General features: G+C 39.6%; 1 protein-coding gene across 6 annotated transcripts in view; it reads left to right on the forward strand.

The window, feature by feature from the left end:
- The window catches only part of ehbp1 (EH domain binding protein 1), a 169,927-nt gene that overhangs the window by 83,777 nt on the left and 73,023 nt on the right, over positions 1-13,127 (forward strand). For all 6 annotated transcript variants that reach the window (XM_034681770.1, XM_034681772.1, XM_034681771.1 and 3 more), the window contains 2 exons: positions 1,589-1,767; positions 2,524-2,572. In XM_034681770.1, coding sequence (XP_034537661.1) covers positions 1,589-1,767; positions 2,524-2,572 — 228 coding nt within the window. The remainder of the gene's footprint in view (positions 1-1,588; positions 1,768-2,523; positions 2,573-13,127) is intronic.

Below are 13,127 nucleotides of genomic sequence, written 5' to 3' on the forward strand. Positions count from 1 at the left end.
GTTGATTTCTGACTCCTTCAACCTTTTATTTTCCACCCGAAACACATCCTCTATTGTCTTTTGCTTTGCCTTTGAACAACTTTCTGCAAGTTGTCATGGTTTCTGCAGAAAGCTTAAATAAGCTCAAGTCAGCACACCATCCCCCGGTAATACTGCTACCTCAAATTTGTAATGACAAATTAGCCTTTGCTTCCATCAGATCTGTGGTTCTCCTGTTCCTGCAGTAGCAGAGAGCCAACAACAGAGGGGGTTGGATGGCCACCATAAACCTTGTTTCCAGCCTGACAGTCACATCAGTGAGCTGTGTTCTCTCCAGGCCTTCACTGTGTGTCTTACAAACTGGGTTAACTCCTCCATTGAAGTCAGTAACAGGTTGCGTAAAGTCCTCCTCCAGGTTTTACTAGTAAAGGTTAAGCAAAGGTTTGACTTGTCTGTCCATTTACTGTGAGAAGACACTAGGCTGTGTGAAGAATGGCATGTTATAATTTGCATATTGCTGTCGCAGACTATGACAATATTGTTTTAAAGAGAACATAATCAAAAGAGTGTAGACATGACAGCTCAACCAAAGGCCATCTGGCAGTGCATGCAGACATGTTACCGAACAGAATATCTTTAGTCAGTAGAGTAGATTTCTTTGTAAGTATAATTATGTAAAATTATTCCCTATGTTTTCCTTAATTTGCTAATTTACTAGAAATTTGTATGTCTTCTAAAGTTTTTGTATTTATATGTAAAAACAATAAATAATGAAGTAATGAAACTCAGATTCAAGATATTGTCCTGTATAAAGAGGAAATCTCTGTTACTGGTTGTATGTTAATTTTATTATATAGCATATAATTGTTCCATGCTCTTGGATTTTAAACACATTTCATACTCTTTTTGATCACTGGCCTCTAATGAATTTAGTCAAATCTCAGTGACATTTCTGCCATTTCTCTCTAAAGTGATCTGAGAGAATTAGCCCGTATCTGTCGCTCCATAACCAGATTAGTGAACAGCCAGCTGAATAATCAGAATAGCATTGGTTCTGCTGGCCATCAAGAGGAAGACCACTGTCTCCACGTCACCAAGGATTTGTGGGATTTTGAGTCTGGGAAGAGGGAAAGGCTCCTAATGGTGAAAGCTTTCAACCCAGATAAGACTTCAAAGGCGGAGCTAATTAATAAGATGTTTACATTATCCACGGTCATACGCTGCTTTGTACATGACCCTTCATTATGCTGTGTGTCTGGATGTGTGAGTGTACGTGTATGTGTGGGCTCATTGTCTGTCAGTAAAGCAAGCTAATTGGATGAGTGGAGGTTGCTGAGTAAAATATTTTACAAATATGTTGATAATCTCAAAAATAACCACGTTGAAACTACTATAAAGACAAATTTTTGTACTAAGGTGTAGTGTTGACTTCAATCATGTGACTTTTCAATGTGCATTGTTTATTTTAAACAAGCACTATAAATCTTAAAAGTCCGTCCAACTCAAAATATTTTTCCTTTCCTCTCTCCTCCTTTCCCAATACTTTCCACCCCCTTTTCCTCTTCCTCCTACTTCTTTCCCCACTCTTTTCTCTCCTCTCTCCCTGCAGCCCAGCCCTGTTCCGAGTCCAGTTCTTGGAGGGAAGCCCAACGCCAGCCAGTCCCTGCTGGTCTGGTGCCGTGAGGTCACCAAAAACTACCGTGGGGTGAAGATCACCAACTTCACCACCTCCTGGAGGAACGGGCTAGCCTTCTGCGCCCTGCTGCACCACTTCAGACCGGAAGTAATGTACGAGACACACTTTAATTTTCGTTTACATTGTTTGGACTAGAATGAAGACGATAAGTCAAACTTGGTGGGAAACAAAACTGTAGATCAAGAAAACCAAGGTCACGCAAGATCAAGTGAACGTCTGTAACATGTTCTTACAGCTTGATACCAAATTAGCAGTTAACCCGTCATCACTTTGTTCTTGTAACCTTCATCCCTGTCAGAGTGTTTGATGGCAGGTGACAGATGTATACAAGCTTCTGCACACAAAATCAATCTGTCATTTTCATATTTGATCACAGAGCTGCTGGTTTGTCACCATCGGTTCTGTAGTTGTCTGTGTGTTTGTAATTTAAGTTTCATACAGTTGTCTGTGCGTGACATTCCTTTAATGTTTACTATTTAATTTCTGTCTTTAACCCTCAACATATGGAAAACCTGCAGCCCTATCGACAGAGCTCATATGGAGATAATTTATCAGAACTGTGCTAAGCTCTGTGTGTATGTGTGTGCATGTGTACATGCCTTTATAATAGTGTGAGTGTGTGTGTGTTTATTCTTGTGTGCCTTTGCACTTCGGTGTGTTATTTTTACATATTTTCCACTCTATTAGTTCTGTTGATTGCACTGCTATGAAATTGCATGTTACAGTTCTAATGCCATTACATGTGATGCATATTTAAACACAAGTCTCTCTCCACTATCTCTCTCTCCCTCTCTCTCTTTTTTTTCTCCCCCCTGCCTCCCCTGCGACCCTCCCCACTGTTCTTGCAGAGACTACAAGTCGCTCAATCCTCAGGATATTAAAGAAAACAACAAAAAGGTAAGAGGCAGCCACCGCTGGGCCCTCCACACCACTTAGTTCCCTCCCATCCAGCTCTCCATTTGGCCTTATTTACAGATCTGCCATTAATCCTCGCACATAGTGTGTATGTGTGTTTGAGGGTGGATGCTGGAAAGGCCGGAAAATGCATGTACTCACAATAATAACACCACCGCCAGGATTTTATAATGACTGTGTTCCTGAAATGTCCCCCCTGCTGGGATGTGTGGATGTGTCCATTTGTGCCCAAAGCATAAGAAGGTGAGGTGGGGTCTCAGCTCAACTGCCTGCTGGGAGCTTGGAGTTTCTGTATATATTATCAGAGGATATTTGTCTTTTGTTGATTAGACTGTTTAGTTTATTCCTGCAAAAAAAGAGACATCTCTGACTTCTAGTTTTGATTCAAGAGGGAGTATGCATGTAATATTTATTGTGTAGGGGAGTCGTGGGGTGCTTGTAACACAGGACAACTTTCTCAAATTGCTCCAATCAGAAAGGAGACAAAACCATTGCAAAACTGCACATGCTTGTGTGTTATGCTGGCCTTGCACTAAACACCATGTTTGGATAGTTTAAATTTCCTTGGTAGTTTTTTAAAGTCTGAATAAACCCATGAGAGATCTTCTGGAGTTAGGGTGCACTCCCATCATCTTGATCAGTTGGTGTAGGCTGCTCATATAACTCAGCACAAACAGCCTTTACCTGGTCTTGACATTTGAATAAAGCCAACCATGTTTAATATTTAGCTTGAGACTTGGCTCTTGCAAATTGTAAAGGTATGCGATGAAAAAAAATATCCAACCACCAGTGTGTGCATAAAGAAGGGACTCTCGGGGCATTGGCAGACCAGTACACTCTTAGGGCTTTTTGAATCAAACAAACATTTTTCAAATAGATATGAAATAGTTTTAACTATCTATATTCTTGGTAATTTACCGAGAGCTGTTGCTACAGCCTCTGCACATGAGGGTAGATGTAGAGTAGAAGCTTATCACCACTTGCACAATTACAGGACAATACAGGCAGATTGAACTCTGCATGTGTTGTGCTGACTCCTTGAGATATTTAAGACAGTAGAGCAACAAAATAAATACAATTGTGATCATAAAAACCCAAAATAAGTATTCACTTAAATACAAAAAATACACACTTTCTAAAGTGTGTTTGATGAGCTTCTCTCCCCTACCACTACTACTGCTTTAAAGAAACACACAATTATATTCACAATTTAAAATATTTACAAACTCCTGTTACAATAACTCTTGCTGTCATCTCTAAGTTTTAAAAGAAGTTCATGGTAGTGGAGGAAGAAGGCAGGGCCAAGTGTTCTTCCCTGGTCACACTTTAAAACCAGGGCCATCAGCTCCCGTCCAATCACCTGCAGACACCCCTGCAGCACAGCACCGAAAAAGGAAGTCATACAAAAGGAAACAGCACCACACAACCTTCATGATTACGTACTTAAACACCACAATACTCATGTGACTCATAGTCATCATGACTTAATTGTTTTCAAACAGCCCATGAATTTTTTAAGATGTGACAGTAGAACCAAATATTGGAACCATGGCTCCTGTCTGCCCCACTAACTGTAGTCTCTTTTCATCGAGTGTCACAGACTCTTTGATTAGATTTTTCTCCATTCTTACCAAATTACAACCTGCACATATGCATTGTCCGAAGGCTCACAGTATTACCTATTCGTACCTTATTCCTCCCTGCCCTGTGTCATCATATCTGCACAATCACTGTTGGAGGTGCACACTCGCACACATCACTATTTTCCCTCTGGCTCTACGCATGCACATTTACCTTTCCCTACACAAATGCACACTGCTGTTCCTCTTTCCCTTTCAATCTGTTACTATACACTCACACACATACATACTGTGTATATACACACACAGTCGCCTGTCCCCTCTTTGGCCCCGAGGGCTACACAGAACGATATGCGTCGGGCTCCTGCAGCTTGATTTCCTCTTCTCATACACACTCTGGCTCAGCGATAACCTCTGGTGGCCCTGTTAGGCATGAATGCTACCCTGTTGACAATAACCACTGTGGAGGGAGAGGGAGAGACCCAATCCCATATCTGCTAACTGCCCCTCACCCCCCTCCAGGTGCTCAAGTAGCCCTGAAGAAATTGGTGAGATATAAGAAATATGGGAATATGCTGTAGAGGTGATACCTGGTGAATAGCTGCAGCACTGTACCCAGTGTGCTGCGACCAGCTCCTATGTAAAGATCTACAGCAGCTCCTGATGCACATATGGCCGGGCGGGCGGTGTCTTTGTAGAGCATAGAGGAGACACAGATGTATATCAGGTAACTGCTACAGTGCTCATGTAGCCTCCAATAATCTATATATTAGAGGAACATTGAGGATATGCCAAACAGGGTTAGCTTGTAAATGTATGTCAGAAAAATCATCCGTTCTAAAAGTTGAATAGCAAACAGGCTCATGCAATTCATAGAAAGTAAGACCCTGATTCATAAATGGAACAATCCCAGCTCCAGAGTCTTGTTTTGTAATTATTTGCCCATGGTTAGCTTACTTTATTCATCAGGGACAGAATGTATAAAATTTATTGAATGAACAGCAGAATGTGAAATGTGTAGAAATGACAACTATCTCTGCTTTTCATGGCTAGTTGATAGACATGCCCCCACCTCCTTTCACAGTCTATCTGTTCTAGATATGTTAAGGACAGGTGAAAAAAAAAAAGCAAGTTTCTAGGAATTTATAAAGACAAAGCTGTTTCATTTGGTTTATCTCTATAACTTGTAGAGTATTGACAGATCAGAGAAAATGAATGCACCTTGGACATGGAATATACTTCAAAAAGAGCTCAAATTGGACTCATTAATATCACTAAACAAATTCAAGCAAATCATACAGAATGTGGTGAAAGAGGCTGTTGTGATTTCCTCATGCTGTGTTGTTTGTGTCATTTTTTAAACGTTTGTGATTCTTTAAGGCTGCTACCTCAGCCCGGTCTCTCATGTAAAATATTTTTTTATATCAATGGGAAATGGCAATGGCGAATTTTTTTCTAACACGACAGTTCAGAAGATATTAAGATTACAAGTTTTTGCCCAAATAAGGACATGACTGACTTGACTCCTGGGCGGGGACACATAGCTGTTGGCTAGGAGGCTCAACCTCCGTCTCTTTATGTCGCACCATGCCTGGTTGAGTTCCGCATTTCCAATATGGCTGCCGCCATCGATTGGCTTCAAAAGAGCGCTCAGGAACAGATGGGTGACGTCACGGATACTACGTCTATTATTAATACAGTCTATGGTTTCAACTGGCTTTGGTTGTGAAGCTAAACAGTTGGTATAGAGAGCAGTTAGCTTTTAGAGACTGGAATCAAACCATGTAAAGCCTTTTTTTAAAACAATATGAAGAGACTTTTTTTCAAAAAGAGAGCAGAAAATGATCAAGTTGTAGACGTCATTCCCCCGACAATTGTTGTACCTAAAGTTCATAGCTATGTTGTAAACATTAACAATGAGTCAAAGTTGAAGCTTTGTCAGAAATATCTTTGCTCACCTGAAACCTCTGGCATAACTAATTGGCCAAAATAAATTGTCAGTTGGATTGTTCATTGTTAGTCAATGAGTAGTGAGGTTGATTTTGTTTGATACAGAGCATGAGATAGGAAGCGCTGAGAGTTTGTAGCTGTTGGTAATTTAAAATATGGTCTCTAGTTCTTGGTTTAGAAGTGCAGTTAAATATACAGCCTTAGGGTTAGTGACAAAAAATGAATTTATTACAATACACCACTTGAAATAAGCACATCGGTTAAATATTACTTTAGATTAAATATTACTTTAGATTTAATATTATTCTTAGATCAATACTCCAGTACAAGCAACAGTCAGAACCGGATATAAACTGATGCAAACTGTCTGTAAAATGTGACGTCAGTGGGAGCAGTACCACATACAAAAACTGTGCATGAATCATATTTGGTGTTGAAGGTGACTGTGATTTTGAAAGCCAGTGTGTTCAGGTGAAAGGAAAGAGAAGTAATTCATTGTGTGGTTTCATGTTGCACCCTGCCTGAAGGTGTTGAACAAGAGAGGAGAGAGATCATGATATTACCTGTAAGAAAACAGAAACTACTCACACCAGGCACAGGTTTGGGCAGCATGGTGCAGCAGGTTAAGGACCCCAAAGAGCAAACAAAGGAGTAGAGAACGAAACATGAGAGGCAGAGCAGCAGTGAAAAGAGAAAGAAAATGATTAAAAGGAAAATCAAAATGTGTGAAGGGCAGAATTGAAGGTGATGAAAAGAGATTTATTCTGCTGCAGGGAGTTGCTTCAAAAGGAGTTATTAGAATGTATAGAATTTATTGAATGGACAGCAGAATGTGAAATGTGTAGAAATGACAACTATCTCTGCTTTTCATGGCTAGTTGATAGACATGCCCCCACCTCCTTTCACAGTCTATCTGTGAAGAGTGATTGCAATGAGCTCAGACCGTGCTGAATTATGACAGATAAGGACAATCAATATCGGGGCGTGGGTTAAAAAAAGGGAGAAGTGAATATTTAGAACATTTAAACCTTTGAAAGGATTCATTATCACAGGATATGTGCATCTATGAGAGACTTAAGATGACCATGTGTTCATCTCACCGTATGAGGCATGTTTGAACCACATACTTCTCTGTCTTGTCTGTTTAGTTAGTGTGATGTTCTGTGTGTGTGTGTGTGTGTGTGTGTGTGTGTGTGTGTGTGTGTGTGTGTGTGTGTGTGTGTGTGTGTGTGTGTGTGTGTGTGTGTGTGTGTGTGTGTGTGTGTGTGTGTGTGTGTGTGTGCGCGTGTGTGTGCGTGTTTGTGTCTGTGTGTAATGAGGCCAAGGAGAAGTCATTTGTCATGCCATCTGATAGTGAAGCACCAAGCACTGGGGCCAAAGCTCCCAGAGCGCAACCGTGAGGGGTGGGGCTGAGGGAAGGGGGTGTTGATGATTGACAGCGATAGATAGCTGTCAGTCACTGAGAGAAAATAGGGAGGGGGGGGGGAAGCAACCCGGGGCAGGCCACGCTGACATTTAGTCCACCCCAAAAGCTTTGTGACTCAGTTGATGGAAAATGAGAAACTAGATAACATGATTTTGGTATTGGCCAAAAAGGTTGCTCTTTTTTGTACTTATGTATAAATACAGAAAATCAATTCCATTGATAAGCTTGTTTGACGTGACTAACTGAGAACTGAAATCATTATAATGTTAATATAAAATGATTATTCACTAAGGTTACAATCATTCCAATGTCCGACACAATTGGATTAGTGGATTGCTGTCAACTTTGAAATGTTTGTAGACCTGTCTTGATTATTGGTTGATCTTGTTCCAGTCAGCTTTAAGAGGGAAAAAAGTCAAGATTCCTCTGAGTCCAGCTCTAAATGTGAACACTTATAGTTTCTTTGACCCTGTCCAACAGCAGACTGCATCTCTTTGGATTTTGGAGAAAACAAAACATCTAGTAGCATTATTTTCAGCTTTGGAAAAACTTTTATTTTTAAATTATTGATCATTTTGACCAAAAATCTAATCTTAAAAAAACTAAGTAATGGACGTATTAATCCCTACATTAGAAAAAAATGCCATAATTCACACCCCGATTAAACCAAGTGTGAAAAATTGATTTCCAAAGTATGTGTTTCAGTGTAATGCTTTAAGAAAAACATATATTAATACATGTAACTCAAAACTTCACAACTCATCTCACCTTAATCAAACCGTATGATAATTATTCTTTATTGTATTTGCAAGGAATCTCTATTTCCAAATTTAGTATAACTGTCCTATAAGGCTGTTTCTTTTCAGATATCTTGAGATGTATCATAATTTGCTTTAATGCCATACATTTTCAAAGGATTGATGTTTTCCTGTGACTAGCAAGAATCAGCCAATAACCATTAGTTTTTACCTGATGGTAAAAACAACTCAAGATTTTTGATAATAATAAGACGTTTGAGGACAAATCTGGGGATGATATATACAAATATTTTAATCATGATCAACAAAACATACTGAAGTAAAGCAATTAACAATGACTGGAAACAATTAACATTCTATAACAGCATTAATGTGATTTTAAGAAAACAAATAACAACATCTAAACTACATCACTGTAATCCAGTGATGTACCAGACACATGCCTCAAATGGAACAATTCTAAATGAACACATATCACGGCTAACGGTTTTGTCCAGTTGGCCAAAGTTTCTGGAAGGAGGTTCCTGATTTGATTAGCCAAATTACAAAACTGAGGACCCCTTGCTTACCAAATAATTCATCCTGGGTATACAGAGACGTTTGTAGAGCTGTGTCTCTCACAAGCTAAAAGAGCTATTGCTTTAGGATGTAAAAATATGAACCATAATTTAAAAACCCCAATAAAACAACAATAAGATTTTACTTTGAAGCTAGATTGACATTAATTCTTTCTGTGTGCTGCAGGGATACTCTGGTATTCTATTTTATGTCAAATGCTTTGGTCTGATTTTCGTGTTTTCTTTACAATAGTTCTTAATCAAAAATATCCTGAAGGCCTTATCCTTTACCTGCAGTGGCTCCGACTGTGAGCTCTTTCACCTTTAAACAACAGGTCTTCCTTCAGTGGTCATCAGTGTCTCTGTGTGACACGACCAGCACTCGTCCAGAGAACACATAGAAAGAATAAATCATGACACCGAGGTCAAAAAGACTGTCGTGCATGTCGAGACCAACATCGACCCTGAAACAAAACCCAGCTCGAAAGCCTCCCTCCCCTCCTCCTCCTCCTCATACAGCTCTCACGTTCTCCCAGTCTCACTCTTTTCTCTTTCATTCTTACAATCTGTCCCTTTTGAGCAGCAAAGTTGTCGCTCTCTTTCACAGCCTACCCTGGGCGAGAGGGGAACAATGTAAGCACACTTTGCTCCCCTGAATACTTGTTAGAAACCCAATCAGGCCCTCTTATTCCCCATATTCTTTTCTCACTTTCTCTTTTCTTTCACACTCCCTTTCTGCCAGGGGAAGGTGGGGGGAACTTAAACAGGCTCGCTGTAAAGGCAAGCTCTTCTCTGTTCTCTCTTTTCTTTTTTCCCGCCACTCTTTCTTTCTGGCTCGTCTCTGCAAGCACAAACACCTACTTTCCATCAATAGAGTGGGACAAAAGAATCCAGAGTGAATGAGACTCTTCCTAACAAAAGGCATCATAATTGATAGTAAATTGAGTAACATCTCTCTGTTAAACCACCGTCCCATGCTTCATTTCTCTCCTGTCTGATCTTGTGTCACCTGTCATCTCTTTTTATCACAGAAACAATAACGTTAAAGAAATCAAATTAAGTTTCTTAAAGATTTCTGATCTTTGTCCAGAGTCACTGACTGGTCACTTTCACTTTGAAACTATAGTTTGTTACTATGAATACCAGGACAATGTAATCTAATGTCTTTTGCACCACTACTAAGTTAGAAGAGTATGGTGCCCTTGGCCTGTACTTAATCAGTTCAGCTTATACAGATATTTTTGTTGTTGTCTGCACTTCCTTGGATAATGTCCAGACATGTGCAAGATGTAGTGCATGTTTGTAATAAGCCATGGTAAGAAGAAGGTTTGCAGTGGACTGGGTCTTGTGTAAATGTGCAAAGACAAGCAGACCAATCACAGTTCTACTTTCCATAATATGGTATCTCTATAACTATTATATCCTTTAGATCAGGGGTTCTCAGATACACAAATGGGGGGTTATGAAATGTCTTCCAGAATGTTTTTTTTTTTTTTAAGTTTTTTTTAAACATAAATTATTATTATTATTATTTATTTTTATTTATTTACCTTGCTTTCTTAAGTGTATCTTCCTTTTTGTTTGTACTGTTAATTAATATTATTTCTTTATTATTATTATTATTATTATTATTATTATTATTATTATTATTATCATTGTATTTTTTCTTCTTTGTTGGTTTTGTATTACTCATATATAATTTGTTAACTTGTGGTGAACAAAGAAATACTGAAAAAATGTAATAAAAAAATGTAATGGCAAAAGTAATTATCAGTAGCATCAGTAGCAGTAGGTTAATTCATAACAGCACAGGAAACACAGCATGCTCATATAGGTAGGCTAATGCTCTACAGAACAGCTAAATGAAGCCACATTAAATCACTTTGAGGGACAGTGGGGGTCGCAAGTCTTTGGCACCTATATTTTGGGGGTCGCAGGCTGAAAAGTTTGGGAACCCCTGCTTTAGATTGTGCTTAACTTAGTCCTTAACAGCTTTTGTTCCATTATTATTCTTACACAGTGATGAACACAGTACACACATGGGAAATATCTTTCATAGATGCTACTGTAGAGGCACTCTTGAGAGTAGCACTTAAGCCATCTTTAAAGATGAAGTGCTATTTCTTTAGAGACAGTTTCCATGACAAATGCCCTAGGTATATGGTTGATGCAAGTCGGAGTAGTACAGAGACTTCTCCTCTGGATAAATAAACTTAAGGATGTGTGAAGAGAGCAGACAGAGAGAGTGCTACATTGGAACAGGACAGATCTGTAAAGGTAAAAGCTGTAAATAATGGTATGCTGATGACACCATTGTTAACTGTTGTTCATCATCAATTACTCAGGCTTTTCAGTTTTTACAGTCGGCCTTTAATGTTGTTCAGTCTTGTCTGCTAAAACTAAAACTGGTCTTGAATACAGACATAACCAAACTAATGCTTTTCTCTAACTCAAGTGAGTCCCCAGAAAATGTCCTCTTGGTCGTAACTTCACAAGGGAAACCCATAGAACTTGTTTTGTTACTGTGTATAAATACTTGGGTTTTATTTTCAATCGGGAGCTTTCGTTTAAAGCTCATATAGCCAGCCTGGTCTCCAAACTCAGAGTGAAACCAGGTTTCTTCTTCTGAAATAGATCCTGTTTCTCCCTCAGAGCAAGGAAACTTCTCATATCTACAACTTTTCTACCTCTGATAGATTATGGTGATGTGTTGTATTTGGGAGCCTCGGCTAAATGTTTGCAGTCGTTAAATAGTGTATATCACTGTGCTTTGAGGTTAGTCACGGGTTGCACACGCCTCACTCATCACTGCGTACATTATGTCAAAGCTGACTGGCCATCCTTGAGTGTACGCAGGCATACACATTGGCTACGTCTGATATATAAATGTCTTCTTGGCTTGGTCCAAATGTATTTGTGTGAATCTACAAAGATCAAAAAGCCACTATGCCTTGCGCTTCTCTGAAATCTTACAAATGTGTGTTCCCCGTGTTCGGACAGAGTTTGGTGAGACAGCATTTCATTTTGCTGCTCCTACTGCTTGGAATAAGCTCCAGAAGGACTTGAAATCGCCTGATTTAAAAGCACGCTTAAAAGAAAGACAGACAGTGCCTGTGTTAAAAAAAAAAAAATGCTGTTTTGTGTTCACGAATTGCACTTTATTCGCAAATTAATCGCACTTTTAAATTATTGATTGTTTCTACACACTGTCTGTATATATACTCCATTCTATTGAACTGTTCTATCTATTTTGACTAGTGCTGCTTACCTCTTGACCAGGTCGCCCCTGTAAAAGAGGTCTTGATCTCAATGGGTTCTCATCTTGTTAAATAAGGGTTGAATACATTTTGTTTTTAAAGACTCTTCAGAGCAATCCGTGGGGTAAATAAAGGTTAGAAAACAGGGAGAGAAGGTTTGGAAGTCAGAGAGGGAGACAGAGAGAAAGAGGGAGAGATTGATAGACTGGTGAGATCTGTGGAGGCAGTGAAACAAACGGATGCTGCAACAGGTTGGAATTAGATCAACACTATCAAGCAGGCCAGATACAAGCTCTGATACCTGTGCAAGATGGATGAGGAGGTTATGTGTGTGTGCGCAGGAACGAGGTAGTGTCAGTGTGTGTGTGTGTGTGTGTGTGTGTGTGTGCTGTTAATCTATTTATTTACCTGTCATTGGCTGCGATAATGGTTTTCATCCCTTCCTTCCGTGTCTCTGTCTCTCTGTCTCAGTCTATCTGGTGATGGGGGATTGGGTTTCGTGTGTCGCTTGATAATCAAACCTGTATTTTCTCATCAGACTCTAATCAGACCAATTACACGCGTGACGGAGAGCGTGGGCAGGTTGATGCAAGGGGGCGATAAGGACACACATACACACACATACACACATGCAGACACACTTTGGGATTAAGCGCTCTGTCTTGGGGTATCTGCGTCTCTTATCGGGGACAACCATCCCTGACATGACCTGTCAGCAGCCATGCCAAAGGTCTCTCTCATGCACAAACACACATGAGCACAAACACACCTGGATCATGCATGTAATGCACCAAATATGAACTATATCTGGATAAGAACCAGACTCCAGCTATCTTATAAACAAATGTCAGCCTTCCATTCCTGTCGGTCCTTGTTGTGGTGGGGCATATTTTTTCTTTCATTAAAAAATTTAAACAGTCCGATTTTCCACCGCTTGGATCTACATATGAAACAGGTCCTGTGGTGTCTGATTGTGTAATTGATGGATTTTTTACTTATATGTGTCTTT

This window comes from Notolabrus celidotus, chromosome 4 (assembly GCF_009762535.1).
Source record: "Notolabrus celidotus isolate fNotCel1 chromosome 4, fNotCel1.pri, whole genome shotgun sequence".
Taxonomy (NCBI): domain Eukaryota; kingdom Metazoa; phylum Chordata; class Actinopteri; order Labriformes; family Labridae; genus Notolabrus; species Notolabrus celidotus.